This window comes from Ranitomeya imitator, chromosome 9 (genome assembly GCF_032444005.1).
Source record: "Ranitomeya imitator isolate aRanImi1 chromosome 9, aRanImi1.pri, whole genome shotgun sequence".
NCBI classification, from domain to species: Eukaryota; Metazoa; Chordata; class Amphibia; order Anura; family Dendrobatidae; genus Ranitomeya; species Ranitomeya imitator.
The window spans coordinates 55795429-55818804 of record NC_091290.1 but is presented as its reverse complement, the minus strand read 5'-3'; the positions used below and the strand labels follow the sequence as shown (position 1 = coordinate 55818804).

The 23376-nt window shown below is 43.8% G+C and overlaps 2 protein-coding genes across 5 annotated transcripts in view; one reads left to right on the top strand and one right to left on the bottom strand.

The window, feature by feature from the left end:
- The first annotated feature begins 76 nt into the window (after positions 1 to 76).
- Positions 77 to 15506, top strand: TMEM258 (transmembrane protein 258). The gene is made up of 4 exons (XM_069739749.1): positions 77 to 179; positions 9349 to 9458; positions 11470 to 11604; positions 15332 to 15506. Exons 1-3 carry the CDS (start codon positions 177 to 179, stop codon positions 11594 to 11596), a joined length of 240 nt encoding a protein of 79 aa, XP_069595850.1. The 5' UTR covers positions 77 to 176; the 3' UTR covers positions 11597 to 11604; positions 15332 to 15506.
- A 488-nt stretch (positions 15507 to 15994) lies between these two features.
- The window catches only part of MYRF (myelin regulatory factor), a 145803-nt gene continuing 138421 nt past the window's right edge, over positions 15995 to 23376 (bottom strand). For all 4 annotated transcript variants that reach the window (XM_069739747.1, XM_069739745.1, XM_069739746.1 and 1 more), the window contains 6 exons: positions 22978 to 23205; positions 22332 to 22419; positions 22168 to 22242; positions 21985 to 22087; positions 18648 to 18752; positions 15995 to 16695 (listed from right to left, as the gene is read on the bottom strand). In XM_069739747.1, coding sequence (XP_069595848.1) covers positions 16612 to 16695; positions 18648 to 18752; positions 21985 to 22087; positions 22168 to 22242; positions 22332 to 22419; positions 22978 to 23205 — 683 coding nt within the window. In that variant the 3' untranslated portion in view covers positions 15995 to 16611. The remainder of the gene's footprint in view (positions 16696 to 18647; positions 18753 to 21984; positions 22088 to 22167; positions 22243 to 22331; positions 22420 to 22977; positions 23206 to 23376) is intronic.

Here is a 23376-nt window from a genome sequence, read left to right as displayed (position 1 = left end):
CAGTTTGCGCCTCGCACTGATTGGTCGCTCTTTGAAAAGGCTTCCCTGATTGGTACATTTTCTCACGTGTTCTTGAGGTGACGTGTTCCGGCGCTCCCATAGTTCCTTGCTGTGCCCTCTGACACCTTTTTGATTGTAAGAGACGTGGCGGAACCGGGAGCGCTGTCACCGAAGAAATGGTGAGAAAGAATCTGTCCGCAGCGGCGGTATCGTGTTAGTCACGAGCTGAGGTGTGCCGGTATTGCTGGCCGTTGTGTGGTGGACGGCTGTGGCGTGTGACACTGACGTATTATCACGTCCTACTTTTCCCCTTGAGAGGATCTTGCAGTTTAAATAATCTGCAACCCTTTTTTAAGAATAAGCTGTCATGTCCACTGCTTGCTGTCAGTGAGAGGAAACGTGTTCTCTTTATAAGTGTTCCCGAGCCGGCACTCCCCACAGCAGAGCTTTGCTACAGTGTGTCAGTCCTGTCAGCTACATAGGGCTGCACAGCCCTGACTGGTGCTGGCTGACACAGTGTAACAAGATGCAGCTGTGTGAGTGCAGCCTGGCAATGCCCTGCTGGTCTAGGGGGTGGGCAGGGGGATGATGGTACCAAGTGTCTGAGCTGGGATCTTTACCCGAGGAGACTGTACATGGGCCGCGCTATCTCTGCTGATACTTGCTTTATAATGAAGAAAAAATTATGCAAAACGAAAGTATCAAGAAAATCCGAGCATTATTAGAAGGCGTTCCACCATCCTGAGTGCGGACACTGTAAAATGTGAAGGAACAGACCGCAATGGTGTAGAAATCGTAGGGTAGGTGCAGGTGATCAGGAATTGCAGTGCTTTGGAAGCAGCACATCTACGCGGTGTCCAAAGCGCTGCTGCTATTGAACGCAGGTGAATCCGCGTGTGATCACTGAACAGAGCCGAATCACCGTGCCCAATACATTAGGTGGGTGATGTTTACGAGCCTTCTCAAGAGAAGTAGACGTGCTGCAGTCTGGAGAGACACACCACATGTCTGTCTCCGCAGGTGCACAGGTGATCCGCCGGGGTCTCTGGACGCATAGTGGACATGGGACTTCTTAAAGGGAACCTGTCACCCCCAAAATCAAAGGTGAGCTAAGCCCACCAGCATCAGGGGCTTATCTACAGCATTCTGTAATGCTGTAGATAAGCCCCCGATGTATCCTGAAAGATGAGAAAAATAGGTTTAACCCCTTTACCCCCAAGGGTGGTTTGCACGTTAATCACCGTGCCAATTTTTACAATTCTGACCACTGTCCCTTTATGAGGTTATAACTCTGGAACGCTTCAATGAATCCTGGTGATTCTGACATTGTTTTCTCGTGACATATTGTACTTCATGACAATGGTAAAAATTATTTGATAGTACCTGCGTTTATTTGTGAAAAAAACGGAAATTTGGCGAAAATTATGAAAATTTCGCAATTTTCCAACTTTGAATTTTTATGCAATTAAATCACAGAGATATGTCACACAAAATACTTAATAAGTTACATTTCCCACATGTCTACTTTACATCAGCACAATTTTGGAACCAAAATTTTTTTTTGTTAGGGAGTTATAAGGGTTAAAAGTTGACCAGCAATTTCTCATTTCTACAACACCATTTTATTTTAGGGACCACATCTCATTTGCAGTCATTTTGAGGGGTCTATATGATAGAAAATACCCAAGTGTGACACCATTCTAAAAACTACACCCCTCAAGGTGCTCAAAACCATATTCAAGAAGTTTATTAACCCTTCTGGTGCTTCACAGGAATTTTTTGAATGTTTAAATAAAAATGAACATTTAACTTTTTTTCACAAAAAATTTAATTCAGCTCCAATTTGTTTTATTTTACCAAGGGTAACAGGAGAAAATGGACCCCAAACATTGTTGTACAATTTGTCCTGAGTATGCCAATACCCCACATGTGGGGGTAAACCACTGTTTGGGCGCATGGCAGAGCTCGGAAGCGAAGGAGTGCCATTTGACTTTTCAATGCAAAATTGACTGGAATTGAGATGGGACGCCATGTTTCGTTTGGAGAGCCCCTGATGTGGCTAAACATTGAAACCCCCCACAAGTGACACCATTTTGGAAAGTAGACCCCCTAAGGAACTTATCTAGAGGTGTGGTGAGCACTTTGACCCACCAAGTGCTTCACAGAAGTTTATAATGTAGAACCGTAAAAATAAAAAATCATATTTTTTCACAAAAATTATCTTTTTGCCCCCAATTTTTTATTTTCCCAAGGGTAAGAGAAGAAATTGGACCCCAAAAGTTGTTGTACAATTTGTCCTGAGTACGCTGATACCCCATATGTGGGGGTAAACCACTGTTTGGGCGCATGGCAGAGCTCGGAAGCGAAGGAGTGCCATTTGACTTTTCAATGCAAAATTGACTGGAATTGAGATGGGACGCCATGTTTCGTTTGGAGAGCCCCTGATGTGGCTAAACATTGAAACCCCCCACAAGTGACACCATTTTGGAAAGTAGACCCCCTAAGGAACTTATCTAGAGGTGTGGTGAGCACTTTGACCCACCAAGTGCTTCACAGAAGTTTATAATGTAGAACCGTAAAAATAAAAAATCATATTTTTTCACAAAAATTATCTTTTTGCCCCCAATTTTTTATTTTCCCAAGGGTAAGAGAAGAAATTGGACCCCAAAAGTTGTTGTACAATTTGTCCTGAGTACGCTGATACCCCATATGTGGGGGTAAACCACTGTTTGGGTGGATGGGAGAGCTCGGAAGGGAAGGAGCGCCGTTTGACTTTTCAAAGCAAAATTGACAGGAATTGAGATGGGACGCCATGTTGCGTTTGAAGAGCCACTGATGTGCCTAAACATTGAAACCCCCCACAAATGACACCATTTTGGAAAGTAGACCCCCTAAGGAACTTATCTAGAGGTGTGGTGAGCACTTTGACCCACCAAGTGCTTCACAGAAGTTTATAATGCAGAGCCGTAAAAATAAAACAAAATTTTTTTCCCACAAAAATTATTTTTTTAGCCCCCAGTTTTGTATTTTCCTGAGGGTAACAGGAGAAATTGGACCCCAAAATTTGTTGCCCAATTTGTCCTGAGTGCGATGATACACCATATGTGGGGGGAACCACTGTTTGGGCACATGGGAGGGCTCAGAAGGGAAGGAGTGCCATTTGAATGCAGACTTAGATGGAATGGTCTGCAGGTGTCACATTGCGTTTGCAGAGCCCCTAATGTACCTAAACAGTAGAAACCCCCCACAAGTGACACCATTTTGGAAAGTAGACCCCCTTAGGAACTTATCTAGATGTGTGCTGAACGCTTTGACCCACCAAGGGCTTCACAGAAGTTTATAATGGAGAGCCGTAAAAATAAAACAAAAATTTTTTCCCACAAAAATTATTTTTTAGCCCCCAGTTTTGTATTTTCCCGAGGGTAACAGGAGAAATTCGACCCCACAATTTGTTGTCCAATTTGTCCTGAGTGCGCTGATACCCCATATGTGGGGGGGGAACCACTGTTTGGGCGCATGGGAGGGCTCGGAATGGAAGGAGCTCCATTTGGAATGAGGACTTAGATGGAATGGTCTGCAGGTGTCACATTGCATTTGCAGAGCCCCTAATGTACCTAAACAGTAGAAACCTCCCACAAGTGACACCATTTTGGAAACTAGACCCCCTAAGGAACTCATCTAGATGTGTTGTGATAGCTTTGAACCCCCAAGTGTTTCACTACAGTTTGTAACGCAGAGCCGTGAAAATTAAAAAAAAAAATCTTTCCCCCCAAAATTATTTTTTAGCCCCCAGTTTTGTATTTTCCCGAGGGTAAGAGGAGAAATTCGACCCCAAAAGTTGTTGTCCAATTTGTCCTGAGTACGCTGATACCCCGTATGTTGGGGGAAACCAACGTTTGAGCGCATGGCAGAGCTCGGAAGGGAAGGAGCGCCATTTGGAATGCAGACGTAGATGGAATGGTCTGCAGACGTCACATTGCGTTTGCAGAACCCCTAATGTACCTAAACAGTAGAAACCCCCCACAAGTGACCCCATATTGGAAACTAGACAACCCAGGGAACTAATCTAGATGTGTTGTGAGAACTTTGAACCCCCAAGTGTTTCACTACAGTTTATAACGCAGAGCCGTGAAAATAAAAAATCTTTTTTTTTTCCCACAAAAAATATGTTTTAGCCCCGAGTTTTGTATTTTCCCAAGGGTAGCAGGAGAAATTGGACCCCAAAAGTTGTTGTCCTATTTGTCCTGAGTACGCTGATACCCCATATGTTGGGGTAAACCCCTGTTTGGGCACACGGGAGAGCTCGGAAGGGAAGAAGCACTGTTTTACTTTTTCAACGCAGAATTGGCTGGAATTGAGATCGGACGCCATGTCGCGTTTGGAGAGCCCCTGATGTGCCTAAACAGTGGAAACCCCCCAATTATAACTGAAACCCTAATCCAAACACATCCCTAACCCTAATCCCAACAGTAACCCTAACCACACCTCTAACCCTGACACACCCCTAACCCTAATCCCAACCGTAAATGTAATCTAAACCCTAACTGTAACTTTAGCCCCAACCCAAACTGTAGCCCTAGCCCTAACCCTAGCCCTAACCCTAGCCCTAACCCTAGCCCTAACCCTAGCCCTAACCCTAGCCCTAACTCTAACCCTAGCCCTAATGGGAAAATGGAAATAAATACATTTTTTTAATTTTTCCCTAACTAAGGGGGTGATGAAGGGGGGTTTGATTTACTTTTATAGCGGGTTTTTTAGCGGATTTTTATGATTGGCAGCCGTCACACACTGAAAGACGCTTTTTATTGCAAAAAATATTTTTTGCGTTACCACATTTTGAGAGCTATAATTTTTCTATATTTTGGTCCACAGAGTCATGTGAGGTCTTGTTTTTTGCGGGACGAGTTGATGTTTTTATTGGTAACATTTTCGGGCACGTGACATTTTTTGATCGCTTTTTATTCCGATTTTTGTGAGGCAGAATGACCAAAAACCAGCTATTCATGAATTTCTTTTGGGGGAGGCGTTTATACCGTTCCGCATTTGGTAAAATTGATGAAGCAGTTTTATTCTTCGGGTCAGTACGATTACAGCGACACCTCATTTATATCATTTTTTTATGTTTTGGCGCTTTTATACGATAAAAACTATTTTATAGAAAAAATAATTATTTTTGCATCGCTTTATTCTCAGGACTATAACTTTTTTATTTTTTTGCTGATGATGCTGTATGGCGGCTCGTTTTTTGCGGGACAAGATGACGTTTTCAGCGGTACCATGGTTAGTTATATCTGTCTTTTTGATCGCGTGTTATTCCACTTTTTGTTCGGCGGTATGATAATAAAGCGTTGTTTTTTGCCTCGTTTTTTTTTTTTTTTTTCTTACGGTGTTTACTGAAGGGGTTAACTAGTGGGCCAGTTTTATAGGTCGGGCCGTTACGGACGCGGCGATACTAAATATGTGTACTTTTATTGTTTTTTTTTTTATTTAGATAAAGAAATGTATTTATGGGAATAATATTTTTATTTATTTTTTTTTCATTATTTTGGAATATTTTTTTTTACACATTTTAAATTTTTTTTTTTTACTTTTTTACTTTGTCCCAGGGGGGGACATCACAGATCAGTGATCTGACAGTGTGCACAGCACTCTGTCAGATCACTGATCTGACATGCAGCGCTGCAGCCTTCACAGTGCCTGCTCTGAGCAGGCTCTGTGAAGCCACCTCCCTCCCTGCAGGACCCGGATCCGCGGCCATCTTGGATCCGGGGCTGGAGGGAGCAGGGAGGGAGGTGAGACCCTCGCAGCAACGCGATCACATCGCGTTGCTGCGGGGGGCTCAGGGAAGCCCGCAGGGAGCCCCCTCCCTGCGCGGTGCTTCCCTGCACCGCCGGCACATCGCGATCATCTTTGATCGCGGTGTGCCGGGGGTTAATGTGCCGGGGGCGGTCCGTGACCGCTCCTGGCACATAGGGCCGGATGTCAGCTGCGATAAACAGCTGACACCCGGCCGCGATCGGCGGCGCTCCCCCCGTGAGCGCTGCCGATCGCATATGACGTACTATTGCGTCCTTGGGAAGTAAAGCCCACCCCACATGGACGCAATAGTACGTCTAATGGCAGAAAGGGGTTAATTATACTCACCCAGCGGCGTTCCCGCTGCGGTCCGGTCCAATAGGTGTCGCGGTCCGGGGCTTCCCATCTTACGATGACGCCCTCTTGTATTCACGCTTCAGCGCAGGCGTACTTTGTCTACCCTGTTGAGGACAGAGCAAAGTACTGCAGTGCGCAGGCGTCAGGAAAGGTCAGAGAGGCCCGGCACCTGGACACTGCAGTACTTTGCTCTGCCCTCAACAGGGTAGACAAAGTACACCTGCGCCGGAGCCGCAGCGTGAAGACAAGAAGAGGACGTCATCGTAAAAGAAGATGGGAGGCCCCGGACCGCCCACGCCTGGGTGAGTATAATCTCTCTCTTTCTCATCTTTCAGGATACATCGGGGGGGGGGGGCTTATCTACAGCATTCCAGAATGCTGTAGATAAGCCCCTGATGCTGGTGGGCTTAGCTCACCTTCGATTTTGGGGGTGACAGGTTCCCTTTAAAATCCCATCCACTACGTTGTAACATCTGGCCGCTGCACAAGTACAGAGTGTCCAACCCACAGTGTTTAGTGATCATCTGCACATACCCTTATAGTCCTATCTTATTCACATAGATCAGAAGAAGAATGTTTGATTGACAGCTGACTGCACAGATGTGCTGCAAAGTGAGTTGTCAATCAAACTGCCAGGGTGGGCTCACATCTGCGCCTCACTGCATAGTGAGCAGAAACTGAGGCCGCGCCTCTATGACGGAAAGTCTGAAGGGAGAAATAAAGTTGATTTCCTCCCGATAGCCTCGCTCTGTTTGGTACCCGGACAGCACTGTAACCCTATTAGCCTGCAAATTAACCCTATAACTGTAAACGGTGTTTGGGGACATTACAGATTACCTTTATCTTGCATTTGTGTTCTGTGTTCAGACAATGAGTTCTGGGAGTATCCCTGGGACCATGGAGATATTTACACCACCAAATCGTGTCGGGTTTTAATACCGTGCTGCCTGAGGGCTTTTAATCACAAGCATCCAATATTTACTGTGAGCCTTGTTCCTTGTGCACAAGGACTTCTCCAGAATCTCTAAATCTTTTCTTTTAATATTCTAAGCTGTAGATGGTGGGATTTTCAAAAGTCCTTGCAATTTTATGGTTTTCCACACGCACAGTTGTTAAATTTGTGAGCCTCTAACCATCTTTGTTGGGGGAGGCTCTGCCTCTCTAACATGCTCCTTGTTAGACAGTCATATGACTTCTTGAAAATTGATCCACCCCCAGCTGTTTTTCATTACTACCATTTACTTTTCCAGTCTTTTTAAAATGTTGTGTTGCTAATAGAATATGGCTATTATAGATTTCCATATCACTGCAAAATATGCAGGAAACTGTAATACTGCCCCATTGTAGTTCCCTGCACAGTGGACAGTTGGGAAAGTAAAGGAGGCACGGCTCTTAAAGAGAATCTGTCACCAGGTATTTTCTGGCCCATCTCAGGATAGCATGGTGTTTGAGCAGAGACTCTGATTCCAGCGGTGTGTAACTTACTGGGCTGCTTACTGCAGTTTTGATACAATCCCTGTTTTATCTGCTGCAGATGTAGCAGATCTCTGAATGCTGAGCTCTGTATAACCCTGCCCGCACCATATAGAAGCAAAAATAAGCTCATTGTATCCATAGGATGATTTATATTCCTCTGAAATATCATCCTACTATTTTTTTGTGGATTGGTGGACCAGATCCTCCTCTGCACTTTCTCTACATATACGCCATATCCGCGCCTAATGATTGTGGGATTGGTTGTAACTGGTTCCTATAATGTGAACACCGTTATAGAGCCAGTGATTGTGTTTACTGAGGGATCTGCTGTATTCTGCTCCTGTAATGTGAAAACCGCTTTAGAGATTGATGTGGTTATTATATGAAGCCATCAATGACAACTACGGTAATTATATTTACCTTAGCCAGTTTTGACGCTCAAAGATCACCTCTGTACCCCTGCCTAGTCTATATATCTACTTCTGCCTAGTCTGTATATCCACTGGGGATATTGATAGCTACTACGTACTAGGAATGGACTTGGCATTAACACTGCTCCAGCATTCACTTGACTATAGGTTCAATCTTTGATCCTTATCTGGGTCAATGAAAAAAGTGTCTCAGTAATGGTATATGTACCTGTGGTTAAGGAGGCCACATGTTATATTTAACCCTGTAGCAAGTAGTTTGGGGGGATCTCTCTTGATACCAAATCTGGTTGTTGTGTCCATTATTGTGGCACATTTGCACTTTTTGTTATGTGACTCTTTTAGATTATGGTTTTTAAAAGTTAAATTTCAGATCCCAGTTTGCTGTATCTGTTACTGTATCCGTTGTGCTTATATACTAACTGTGAGTTACCATTCCCACATATAAAAGGGATGTGCTCCTGCACAGGGCAACACTGCCGGATCTAAACTGAACGATGAGTGATTGTGTGGGAACACGAAATATAAACTATAATGTTAACGATCCTTGTTTTTACAAGCACTTTGCAATTTAACAAACTTGAGACAACCCCTTTGATAGATTTCGAGAATGAAAAACTGGAGCAGTGCAATGATGAGCTTCAAGGAAACTTGATCCAACTTGGTGATCCTCTGGGGAATACAAGTTTTTACTAAAACAGACCTGTTCTTAATGAGGATAGGGACACTTAATGGTATCTCTATTAAATAGATAATCCCAATAAAGCAAGTTATCCCCTAACCAAAGGATGGGGGCTGGGGGGATACTAGATGGAGGTCATGACTGGAAGCCCCAGTGACCCTAATATCAGGACTCTGCAGCCTCTCTCTGAATGGAGCAAGGGGGCTCATGTTGGACTTCTGCTTTATTCATCGTCTGTTGGTTTGCGGGAGAAAGCAGAGGTCTGTCCTCTGTTATTTCTGGCAGTCTCATTGACCATGAATGGGGTGGATACTGAGCATGTGCACCCTCGCTGAAGAGCTTGTTCTTGGTGGTCAGACCGCCAGTAACTTATCACCTTGGTTGTTGCTCGGAGGGTGAATTGGGGACTCCTGTGTGCCGGTGATAAATGTCCATTTATTATAAGTGTCTTATGAGAATGAGCCCCTGTGATTGTCCAGCTGCCGTCCGTACCCACTTATTAGCTACACGTGACATATCTCCGTGGGTGTTTCAGCACTGGGCAATGTCATGCTGCTGTTCATGTCTTATTTACTTGGTCTCATCACTTTCTTATCTTTTTATCCCCAGGAGCTGGAAGCAATGAGCAGATATACAAGTCCGGTGAATCCGGCCGTGTTTCCACACCTTACAGTCGTGCTTCTGGCCATTGGAATGTTTTTCACGGCGTGGTTCTTCGTGTATCCTTTTACTGCAGACCGATAGAACAAGGACCCTTTTGTGCATGACACTATCTTCCAAAGGAAGTCAGAAAGTGGAGCGATGTGAGAAAGTCTGTTGTACAGTACAGGGGGCTCAGCATGTGGCAGCATTTTGCTATAAAGTCCTGACATGTAAATGTAATATCGCACTTTCCTTGTTTTTTTAAGGCCATATTCACACCTGCATTCGGGAAAGTTTTGTTTTTAGGAACAGGTAAGAGGAATTTATGCATAACTGCAAAAGGTTGCAAAGGAGCTCCAGAGACTATGATCATGTGGATATGTTTGGAATGAAAAAAAAACCTGACACAACAGAACCCAGACAGACCCCATAATAGTCCACAGGGCCTCTCTGCTTCCAATGCAAAGGATTCATTTTCAGCATAACTTTTGTTTCTGTTCCTAAAAACAAAAGAGACAGACTATCCAACCGCAAGTGTTAACGAAGGCATACTGGGAACATATACCTCCTCCTGCTGCCTGGGAACTATCAACAAGCTGGCGTCAAATTTGATATATTTCCATATTTTTTTTATGTATTTGGTGCATTTTTGCACTCTGAACATTTATACCATATTAACAGGATATGTTATAATTGTCAGATAGGTATCAATTGTTTCACATACAACATATTTGGAAATTTTTTTTTTTTTTTAATTTTAAGAAACCAATATACCCTCCTGCAATTTTGTTTCTCTGGGTATGTAGGTAACCCTGCAACAATAGGATTTACCTATTGAACTCAGGGAGGAAAAAAAGAACATCTACAGCAAACCCTTTTTGCCCCAGAAAGTAATATTCGCAACCAGTCTATTTTTGTCAGTAAAAAATATGCAGCTGAAAGATGAGGTTTCTTATTTGCATGACTTGTTACTTTAGTCTGCTGCATTTTTACCTGTGTGCATCCATAGGTACAGTCTGTAGCTTTTCTTCAGTGTATGATTTCACCCCAAAATCTCTCTCAAATCTGCAGCGGCTGTGGATGGGTGCAGAACGCCCTCCTATTTCATGCACTCTTCTGGGCTGCAGAAATAGAATAGTGCTGCAATTGTTTGTTTTATCCATTCAATGCGGAAAATCGCTTGTGTTCTCTTGCACATGGATAAGTATTGGTCAGCGTGTGTGCAGGGGCTGTCCATTACTCACACTGACCCCAAATACAGCGGTCCGAAGGAGGCCTTGTAGTGCACCTCCAACAATCTGCTTAAAAGCCTATAAAGTCCTGGTAATGGCACAGTATCTGTGCCGGCGGTGTGCCCACATCGTCCACATCATGTGTCAGTCTAATTCATTCTGCACCAGTGGAGGGGATCATGCATCAATGATTATCCAAAATGTAGGGTCCAAAAAATCATAGCTTTAGTGCCGATTTCTGGAGCAAAATGTTTGAAAAGTTGTAAAATTTAGGCGACTTTTTGGGGTCTTCACCCCAGTTTCTCCCTGCTCTGCTGAAATGGGTGTAACCGGGGCGGGATACCAAAGCTTGTGTAACTCGTGAAGAGCTGCAGCAGTATGTACACTGGAAATGTCATTCCAATACCTGACAGGAGTGAGACTTCTGGCGCAGTGCACGGAGGCGCACGCCACTCGTCTGACGCTCCAGATGCATGAAGAAACATGCACGTTAGTGATGAGTGAGAGTGCTCGAATAAGGTGTTATCTGAGCATGCTTGGGTGTTATCTGAGTATCTTGGACGTGCTCGTATATTATGTTTGAGTCCCTGCGGCTGCATGATTCGTGGCTGTTAGACAGCTGTGACACATTGTTGTGGTTGTCTATCAAACAGGAAATCCCTGCATGTGTTACAGCTGTCTAGCAGCCATGAATCATGCAGCCGCAAGGACTCGAACATATACACCTGTAGCTGCAATAGGCTAGAAGCCACGTATTGCCCCAAATCGTAGATTTACACAGTGAACCTTTTATGTGGAAAGTCCTGCGTCCTAGTGTCCTCTTCAGAAGCTGCTCTTCCTTAATGGATTACTAAAGCTACGAGGTGACGTCCACCAAATACACAAGGGACGTTTACAAGGAGCTCCTTATTTCACTGGTGGCCTCGCTCTTCATGGGATTTGGAGTTTTGTTTCTTCTCTTGTGGGTCGGGATTTACGTGTGACCATGGTGGTAAGTAGAAGATGGTGACCCTGAGACTCTGGCTTATTTCATACCGTGTTGAGTAACAGCGGAGAATATTGTTCCCATTTTTTTTCCATAAGCCTTTAATGGTGACATTAGAAGAAGCACAAAAAAGGCCACAACTAATCTATCTTGGGGTATGTGCATACAAAGTCTTTTTTTAAGCAGGTCCTCCCTGAAACCCACCCCAAAAAAATGCTCAGAAAACGCTCAAAACCATGAACATCTGCCTTTCTGTATCATAGCTACTCGCTGTTCACATGTTCAGGCTTTTGACGTCTTTTAACCACTTCAGGTTTCCAAAGACTCATCAAGAAAAACAACAACTGAGCCAACCAGGGTCAGGGCGTTAGGACCCACTACGAGGTTTGCCGTGACGGGGCAGTGGGCTTCATACAGTCTGATCAGAATGTTAAACTGAAAACCTCATATTCAGTTATATTAATTTTTGCCTAGCGGCTTTAGATCAACGTATGATTTTGGGATGTGCGGTTCATGCTTTTTTTTTTTTTTTCTTTTTTGCAAAGCATGACCCAACCATTCTCTTGTGTATTGCACACGGACGACACTCTGCTTTATCAGAGGGAATAGTCAAGACGCTCAGACTTTTTTTGAGCGTTTTCTCAGGGTCTTCACCTCAGTTAGTGATTTCTTCATTGCTGAATGGAGTAATAAAACTTTTAAAAAAAATTCCTGTCAGAAAGAATAGATCCAAAAGTTTTGGAAAAGCATTAGAAAAAAATACCAGTGGTCAGCAGCGATAAAACAAACGCTCAGGAAATGACCAAAAAGTGTGCTTCAGGACAAAAAATACTGACTCGTCCTTAAAGGGAATCTGTCAGCAGTTTATTGCTATGAAATCTGATGACAGCATGAGAAGGGGCCAAGAGCCTGATTTCAGCGATGTGTCACTTAGCAGGCTGTGTGCTGTAGTTTCCATACAACAAATGTTTTATCACCACAAGATTATCACTGCCCAGACTAGTTTCCCAGTGCCAAGTGGTCCAACCGCACACCCTCTACTGATAAACAATAGTGATGAGTGAATAGCATTGTTGCTCGGGTCTCGAGTATTTGTTAGTGCTCAGACATTTAGTTTTCATCGCTCCAGCTGCATGATTTATGGCTGCTAGACAGCCTGAGTACATGTGAGGAATGCCTTTTTGTTAGGGAATTCTTCACATGTATTCAGCCTGTCCAGCAGCCGTAAATCATGCAGCTGGGGTGAAGAAAACTAAATGTTCGAGCACTAACAAATACTCGGAGACCACCCGAGTAACAATGCTATTCGCTCCTCCCTAGTAAACAACTCACTGGTAATATACAATGTACACAAGAGCTGTGGTGTGGGCAGCTTTCTGAGCTCTGCTTCATCTAAGAACTCTGTGATACAACCGCTTCACCCAGTAAACTAAGTGACACATCGCTGGAACCAGGGTCCCTGCAGCTACATTATGCTGCTTTCAGATGAGGTAGAATAAGCCTAGTGGCAGATCCCGTTTGTGTCCTTCTCTTGGACTCTGCGGGTTGGCACAAGTGTATCAGATGTCTGGTGCACACAGCCTTGGATGGATGGGTTGCTGGATCAGGCTCGCTGTAGAGATGGAGCATTCAGGTCGTCCCATTATCCCCACATCGTACATATGCAGAGTCCTAGACAGATCACAAGCACCATACTCCTATAGCCCCTCCAGTGTGTACCCCCAGAAACCTGCTGCTGAAACTAAAAAGGGGACATCTCCATACAACCCCTTTAATGTATCTGAGCAATGTAGGCTAGGCAGGGATTGCTTCTTCCCCTTCCAGCACTGCTTGTAAGCGTCCACACATCCATATGCCATCAGTGTCCTGCACAATGTAATATGCAAATTGCCTCTTCTGAGAAAAAGAGGACGTAAACTCTATAGCGCCACCTGTTGGAAGTAGCGATCCTACAAGTCACAATCAACCCTTTAACGAGTCCTGCAATATGACTTAGGATAAAAGCCAAATCAGTATCTTAATTTGCAGACAATTGATTCATTGGATATCACACAGACTCGCGGAGTAATGTGCTATTCTGAGCCTCCGCATCACATCTGTATAGGAAATGCTGAGTTTCATAGATCTCGCCCATCCGTCATTGTTCACAGATGTGTATATGGATCTGTGGATCCGACTGCTGTGGAAAAAAAATAAAAAATCGTCACCACTTTGGACTTCTCAAACAAAAGTGTGAATGCACGCTTACCCCGTTGTAGACGGGGAGGCTACCTAATCAACCAGCAATCGTTTTTCCACTGTGGATTTCACCCATTGCACAAAAAATGTAGCTATACTGTAGTAAATCTCCCTGTATGTGGCTGAGATGTCTGTGGTGGGAGTAAGATTTCTGGCACATGGAGGAGCACGTCACGGGTAAGCTGTGCCAAAGTCATTGTGGCACGCGGCTCTTACTGAATTTGGCGCTTCGTATTCCTGCACAGTCATCGTTAAGACTGGCGTACGAGAGATCAGGGCCTGTGTGTTTGAGGTTGTTTGCTATAGACCATGCTTTTTACTGCAATGACTTATTAAAAGGAGTTGCCCCCAGTAAAATAACACTTGTACTCACCTCTGGTGCTGGCAGCGTTCAAGCACAGTTTCTCCCGGGGCTTGCGTGATATTAAGTCACGTGATTCTTTTGGCCAATCAGCAGCCACTTCTCACCACATATATCTGGAGGAGATAAGAGCTGCAGTAGCTCTCGCTTCCTCTGGATGTAAGCGATTAGTCCAAAGTTTGGGAGAGTGAAGTGGCCACTGATTGGCCAAAGGGATCACGTGACTTAATATCACGCAAACCCCGGGAGAAACTGTGCTGGAACGCTGCCCGCACCAGATGTGAGTACAAGTGTTATTATTTTACCAGGGGCAAACATCTGGGTTGAAAAAGGGTTGTCCAAGTAGTGGATCACCACTTTTAGGTGACTTTTGGACATAAGCTATAATTGTGGGGAAATGTAACTCTTTTGTATTTTAAAGGAACCTGTTATTTATAGAAACACCAGTTACTCTGTAAGGCACTGTGGAATATGTTGGCGCTATATAAATAAAGATTATTATTATTAGTGATGAGTGAGTATACTCGTTGCTCAGGAGTGTTTAGTGCTCAGAAATTTAGTTTTTGACACGCAGCTGCAGGATTTGCGGCTACTAGCCAGCCTGAGTACATGTGGGGGTTGCCTGGTTGTTAGGGAATCCTCACATGTATTCAGGCTGTCCAGCAGCCATAAATCGTGCAGCTGCGTTGACAAAATCTAAATCTCCGAGCAGGCCGAAATACTCGGTGATCACCTGAGGGGAGACCCAAGCAACAATGCTATTCACTTATCACTAATTATTACCCGTAAATTAGTCCTATTTCAATGACCCCTATATCTACAGGTAAATAACGTGTCTTTAGGTGACAGATTCCCTTTAATTCCTCTACAGCACCACCACCACAGGAGAAATGGATAAAATTCATGGGCTGTCTTGTATGCTTGGTCCAGCTGAGCTACAGATGAAATATGAGTGTCCCCCTTTACTAACTACAGGGTTTTTTTTTTTAATATATGACCAGGGGTTTTGTACACGCGCCAGCGCCCATAATCCAGTCTTTTTCCTATAGAGGCTCTCTGGATCATAAGCTGATGGCTGCAGATGAGAGCGGTATGATGCCACTTACTGACAGTTTTTTTTTTTCTGTTTTACAGATTCTAGCTGGAGCGGTAATGTTTGGGTTTTTCTTTTTTCCCTTCACTCTGGGGACCAGTACTGGCCGTGGATGGCGGCGTCCACTCAGTCGTTGCACTGTCATTTCTGCAATGGAGATTTTTCTCACGGTGACTTGCTCACCACTTACAATAAAACACTTTATTATTACATACACCAGCGCCTGTCGTCTCCGTGTTTGTACAGTCACACAACAGCACAAAGCATTACTCAGATATTTATATTGTGGTATTTATACGTTGCAGGATATTTTTTTTTTTCAGACCCACAGACCAGGGTAGAGATGGGGGAGAACAGTGCTGTCAAAGGAAGAGAAATATAAATACAAATCAGACATTTAAAAAAAAAAATATTAAAAATGTTTTGAGCTCGTAAGTCAAAAGATCCCATTTTACCCCTTCCACTACTTTTGGTACAGTACATGCCGTGTAATGAAAGGGTTAAAATGCTAACACGCGATTAGTGTCTTATAATTAATGTAAAGGGGGGGATATTTACAGGATTTAAAAAGGAGAATTTTTTTTTAAGGGGTCCAGTTTTTAGGTCTTCTTAAAGTCCCCAATGCATCTCTTTGGACAGCAAACGCACGCTGGGTGCTCAGTCTTTGGTGTGCTGCCTCACCATCAGGCTTTTTTTTTTTTTTTCGGATGCCCCTTTAAAAGGGCGGACTTTGGTCCTCAACTGTCTTGTTAAGATTAAGTGCACTTCTGTGGTTAGGGAATTAAATACAAAACACAAAACGAGAAAAAAAAAATCACACAAAATACAATAAGACGCAAAATCTGTTCCAGTTTTCAGTAACTTGCAGCGGCCTCGGGCTTAGTGGCAGCATCTAACAGTTCAGATTGCGCCAGTACGAAGGACTGAGGACGCCGTCCCGGTAACTTCGATTAAGTATGGGGATGGTCAATATTAGGTGGAAGATTTGTAACAGAATCGTAATAATAAACATACAGAAAATCATTAGGATGGAGAAGAATCTGCACCCATCTTCAGCCATTCATTTCCTCCTCCTTGAATAAGAAATCCCATGTTTCTGGCTTGGGGATAGTTCCCTGTGTCTCCAGTGTGAATGCCTTAAGATTTCCAGTTGGTCCCATTAGGATCCAGTGCTACTTGGTTTGGTCCAGTGTTGCACATCCAGTGACGGGTAGGATTGCCCCGTGGCTGCCTGCAGTCTGGGGGAGGAAGGGGCAAAGGGAGGACACATGGTCTGTATCCACGTGAATGGGGGACATTTCCCAGCTGACCAATGAGCGCTTCAGTTGCAGAGTCGGTAAAAATTAAAATAATAGTCTGTAACTTCTGAAGAATCCACAGTCGCGTCATAACAGGTTGATGCGCCCTATGAGAGAAAGAGACACTGGTCAAGATTTCTAAAAGGGGTTGTTACTTTTCAAGCTTCATCGTACCATAGTTTTGGTGACCCTATGGCAAACTGCGGTTTCTCACCTTCTGTGGGTCCAGTGCTACCTCTCCACCAGTTCTTATTGATGACCTGTAGCAGTGATGTTACATCTACAGTGTTCGAAACCGCTGCAACCAATCACTGAGCTCAGCAAATCATGCTATCAAAAGTAGCAGTGTGTCCTGAACTCATTGATTGGCTACAACAGTTCTGTAGATGTGACGTCACCAATGCAGGCGATCAACAAAGACTGCACCAGCGGTGGAGAGGCAGCACTGCACCCGGGAAAGGAGAACAATGGCTCCATTCAATATTTTACACTTCTGCAACCCTATGAGAATCCCTTTAACGAGCAGTAGATGCATATGCCGAAAGGGCCTAAAGGAAGCACATTATACCGCTACAATTAGAAGAGGGTGAGGCTGACGATACGGGGAAGTCCCAGATGGGCTCAGATCTGCCAGAACAGTAGCCATGTTTACAAGGTAGCTTTCCATTGTATGTGATAGACAGAGGTCCCAAAGTTTGGGATTCCGATCTGACATCCATATGCCCAATAGGCCAGCGCAAGCAAGAATATAACAGTAATGCATATCAGCATGCCATTGATACTGCTTACATGTTACCACTATTCCGCCACTGGAACTTGTACATGTCATGTTGCTGAATGTGCTGATCTATTACTTTGATGTTGCTCTAAAAGGGCGTGTGGACGTGGGTTATAATTTGAGATGCTCTTAAACATTCGTGTGCACCATGTTTTAGGTCCTGTGTTCTGCAGTGACCAGTTTTCACATTTTGTAATATTATAATTTAAAATGTGTCCTCCGGCATCTACTAGAGGGGATAATGGAGTTTTATGTCTACATAGTGTGCAGTAAGCGCCCTCTAGTGGAGGCTGCAGGGAATCAGGATCTTGCTTACAGAGGACTACTGATGAGCATGCATGCTCTGCTGCCAATGGAGTGCTAGAGTAATGTTTTAGTCCCCGCGTCTGCATGTCTCACGGCTGTTCAACAGCTGCAACACATGCAGGGATGGCATAACAAACAGGCCATCCCTGCATGTGTTGGACTGTCTACAGTGTTCCCCAAGTTCAGTCCTCAAGAGCCACCAACAGGTCATGCTTTTAGTATTTTCTTGGTATTGCACAGGTGATAATTGCATCACCTGCACTGACAATAATTCCATCACCTGTGCAATACTAAGGAAATCCCGAAAACATGACCTGTTGGTGGCTCTTGAGGACCGGAGTTGGGGAACACTGGTCTAAGAGCTGCAGGGATTTAGTCACTCGTTTAGCACCAGAGCATGCTCAGATAATACCTTATCCAGGCACGTTCCCTCATCACTACAGAGGACCTGTTGCAGGTAAAGAGACTGCTTTTACTCTAGTAAACACCATGAACACAAAATTTAAATGTCTATCTCTGGACCTGTATGGTAGAATAAAAAAAAACCTGAATCCACGTGACCTGGTGACAGGTTGTCTTCTAAATGAACCAGTCTGATTGATCAAGCAGTCCACCATCGACATGCTATAGTTCAGAGCTTGCTAAGCAGATTGGAGATGCGCCAAATGTTAGCGGCGTGCGCCTCTTAACGAATTTGGTGCATCTTATTCCTGCACGCCCACCATTGACTTGTGCATGAAAACGCCAGTTGTAATGAATAGGAGCGCTGTAACATGCAGGCAGATGGGACAGCATTTTCCCCTAAGTTTAGGGGATTCTTTTAAGAATTGGCACAGAATTGTGAACCTGTCCTCACAACTAAACTAAAAAAAAAAAAGTGTTCCAGAGTGTGGACATGTATGGCGGTATGTTATATGGGCATAAGTATACGGTATATGAGCGGAAGACACAGATCCAGGACAGCGGATCACTCACCGGAGGAGACACTTGAAGATGGAATGAGAAATCCTGGGCGGGAGACAGCTGGAGAGACCACAGGTGATGTGTTGATGGGGCTGGTGCGGCACAGACTCCTGAGACCTGGTGTAGAGACCATGACACGGTGACCATACAGTGGGAAGAACTACAGGTAATTCATTACAGCACCACAAGTCCCAGGTAACGGACACTGGACTGGAGGCATTATTAATCTCACCATAAAGCACAGTCCCCTCATGTTTCCTGGCTACTTAGTTTTTTTTAATTTAAAATCACATTATAGGATCCGTATATCACCGGATATGTCTGGAGCTGGCTGCAAATTAATCTCCGCATGACAGTTTTCTTTTCCTGCCATCAGATGGGTCACCATGATATGAATCAAGGGTAAATTACTAGTATTAACGTGCTGATCTTTGGGGGTCCCGAAAAAAGGGATCTGCGTAACACAGTAGTGATTTCAGCAGGGGTGCACTTTTTTTTTACCTCATTTATTGTCTATGGCATTACTATAAAGTGCTGAATTCCACCTTCTCCAGCAGTTCTATAGACAATGAAGGTTGAGGTCCCAGCTGCTGTAAGTGGCAGCCAGATGAAGACATAATGCATTGGAAAGTGGGGAAAAAAATCCAAGTGCATTGAAATGTAAAAAAAAAAAGTGGAATTTCACAATTGTTTTTGTTTTTTTTAACTTACAATGGTCATTATACAATAAACCTGACAACGCGATATCATTCTCTAGGTCAGTTCCATTATGCAAATAGCAAACGTACAGTTTTGTTTGGTTTTTCATTTAAGTGTTGGAAAAAAAATGGTAAATTTGTAAAAAAAAATAAAATAAAGATCATTGTGTCACCATTTTCCGAGACCCGTAACATTTTCCATTTTCGGGATTTGGGGCTGTGTGAGGGCTTATTTTTTGGTGCCCTGAACTGATGTTTTTATTGATACCATTTTGGGGTAGATACAATGGTTTGATCGCTTCCAATTGCATTTTATTGCAATGTTGAGACGACGAAAAAAAAAAAACAGTTCTGAGATGTAAATTTTTATTCTCACTTCACAGTTTACCAATCGAATTTAATGTACCATATTTTATATTTTGATAAATCGGACTTTATGAACCCGCCAATACCAAATATGTGTATTTTACTTATTTTTTTAAATGCTTTATATCACTGCAATTGTTACTCCTTTTAGGGGACTTGAAAGTGCGATCGTCTGATCACTTGTGCTGTGTATAGTGCATAATCACTACTATGTATAGGGAAAATCACAGTCTATGAACGGCCACAGGCTGGTTTTCACAGGAGAACAGTCATGACAAGCACGGAGGTGTTCAGCAGACCCCCAGCTGTCATGGCAACCCATCGGCATCCCGCAAATATATATCGCGGATGGGCATGTAAAACAATGTGTCCCCATGCCAGTGCACATTACATGCCTCAGTCAGAGATGGACAGGGGCATTTAACGGGTTAATAGCTCTGGGCAGAGTGGAGCTCCACCCTCGGCTGTTAGTGGCAGATGATGGCTAAATAATTCAGCCAGGAAAGATGCAGGCTCGGCTTGAGAGCCCGCATCAGTCAGGAACCCGACATATGACTTATAAAAGCAGCTTATAATGAAGGACTAACAATATACAGCAAAAAGATCTCTTCACAACCAATATAATAACTTTTAATCGATTATTAAAATATTTCTATTGTAAAAGAACCTGAGCTCAAAACATACATCACAATATACCGTAATAAAGTGCTCAAACCCTAATAAAAAGGTCCCTCCTGATGCATTTCTTTCCATTGGAGGCGGTTCTTAGGAATCCCCTCTGACAAATAAACTCCCCTGATGAGACCCCAAAGCTGGGGCATAAACGCCAAATTCATTAAGTGGTATCCGCAACATGAGTTTGGGACATCTTCCAGCTGATGTGCACCACAGCAATGAATGCTCTCCATTATGGCGTAAATTATTAATTTGCCAGCTGCCCCTTTCCACAAAAGTCCGACTACTATTCAAAAGGTGTGTGGAGCTGGCTGAGAAGGCCGGAGCATCACCAGACGTTCCAACATTTATGTGCACACAAACATGGGCAACATTTCAGACAAGTATCCTCCACAATTCTGGAGAAGATTGATGAATTTGGGCCATTGAATGGAGCTGCTGATTACATCAGGCCGGTGTTTATAAATGCTGAGTGGGGGTGCCAGCAGTCAGAACCCACCGACACTAAGGAGAGGGGTCGTCAATATTTTTTAAACTGGAGAACCCCTCTAATATAAGGTGTGCAGTTTTTATTATGAAATTTAATGAACTGGATTTGCCAGAGGCCAAAGCCTCATTCAGACGCCAGTTTTCTTGCCGTACGAGAAAAATAGACTGGGTTTCATCAGTTTTTTTTCAGGGATGAAAAAAAAAAAGTCTCCAACTTATCCTATCACTCAACAGAAACCAGACAGCACAGATGACATCCGAGTGTGGTCTGATTTTTTTTCACGGACACATAAACTTGCATTGATGATTTTCATCCAACACTTGGACCAATATTGCCATCTGTGATTTTGCACAGCCCACTTGGTCTGAGAAAAAAAAGTGACATGTGAACAACCCCATAAACTGTCACAGGAACGAGTGCTATCCGTGAAAAACAGACGTGTGTATGAGCCCTAAGGCAGCATGCACACATCCGTGTTACACGTCCAACTCGGACAGCACATTGACCCAAAAGAGATTCACTCATCAGTTTTAAAGATGGATCCATGTCTCCAGTCCGGGAGACTCTGAACATGTCCTGTCCTCGTTTGTTTTATGGAAAAGAATCAATTTTTCAAAGTCTATGGGGATCCCAATAAATGGCTGAAACACCAAGGAGGGACATCTTTCAGTTTTCCATCCAAGTTTCTTCCGTTTTTAACTGATACATTAAGAATTTATGGATATAAACTTCACCTCCTTGAAAAAGAAAAGGTAGAAAAAACGGAAGCAACTAGGATGATAGTTGAGAAAAAAAATTGATCCTCTTGTAACATACTTAGTCCAGAGAACAATTCTCATGAGCCATTGGGGACTCCGCACCAACTCGGTAAGACCCCCACAAAGTCCAAGGCACCAGAGAATAATAGACAGCCGTTATTCCATCCTTAAAAGTCGCATCGTGAGATACAAAAGGGAGGTAGACCAAACAACGTTTCGGCCCAAAATGGGCCTTTTTCAAGCCGGAGATGCAATAAAGTTGCAGCCAAGGGTGGTCCTATGGTAGTCCCCACATGGATGTGTGAATGCAGCCTTATTCACTGGGACAAAGGTGATACATTTCGGGTTTGCTATACCCCTACCTTAGAGCAGCTCTGGATTTCAGATGATCCCCGGGTCACAGACGTCTCGCAGTTTCTTCCAGCTGTTGCTTCACACAGATTTACTGATATGGGAGTAGAGGCGCTAGACGGAGAGAGTTTAGTTTAATACTACAAATGACCCGTAGTCACAGAAGACGACATGTCTGGGGTGAGGACACCTACTTGAACTCCAGTGTAATGTGCCCCGATAAAGAGCTGTACTTCTGTAATGGGAGTACGTATGTGTAATTCCCTGCCCTGCGGAGAGAGAAGACATTGAATGTGACAATCTGTGGTTGTCTTGTGCCGTCGGAGACACGGACGTGACATGGGAGCACATAAATCACCTGCAAGTGTCCGGGGAGGCACATAAGTGATCCGTGAGGAGCGTGTCAGTCTCCAGGAGCCGAATGGAAGTAAGAGAAGCACGAGATCCTGGAAAAGATGTGACGTAACATGAGTCACAACTTAGAAAGATAAAGCAATGTACCTTTAAATGGACATTCCCATCTCCAAGATCCTATCCCAATATGTAGTAGGTGTAATAATAATAATATTACCAAATACCTCCAATTAGAAATGTAGTGTAGTTTTTCTGTTTTTCTACGTCTCTTTCCTCATGTGCAGGCATTGCAGGACCTTAGGTATCCATGGTTACAACCCCTAGCAACTAGCTGTCACTTCATCAGTGGTCGTAGCCATGGATACCTAAGGTCCTGCAGTGCCTGCAAATGAGGAAAGAGACGTAGAGAATCAGAAAAACTATACTACATGTCTATTTAGAGGTATTTGCTAATATTATTACACCTATTACATATTGGGATAGGATCTTGGCCATTAAAGGGGTATTGTCATCTCCAAGGCTAAAGTTGAGATACCAGATGAAGCCTGTAGACAAGGCAGAAACCCATACAACTAGAATGTAAATGTCTCTGGATGTTTTTCACATTCACATTTTTCTACACCATGTAATAATCTTTTGGTACCGCTCACCATTTCCATAGGTAACGTCAGAGACCGTGGTTGACCTAGTGTCCTCCTCTTCTACGTTTCGCCTGTTCCGGACGTCCTGTCCTGGTAGGCTGTTAGGACTGTGCTTGGTTTTTCCCTGGGTATATTGAGGAGGGGGGCTTACGGGGCGCGCCGGTGTTTGGAGGTGGTTCCGACTCTTGTCTAGGAGTCTGGATTTAGCCTTTCTGTTAGTGGTAGCAGATGCGTTGTCTGTGGTGGGGATGAACAGATCAGTTAATAAAGTGCACAATAGGGCAGGAATGTTAAGACGAGGAGCGAAGACCATGGGTGTAACTAACAGTAGCACAAATAATGGGGCCCATTGCTCCTCCCCCCTGAATTGTATTTACTGATGATTATAGGGGTACATGCTGTGTCCAC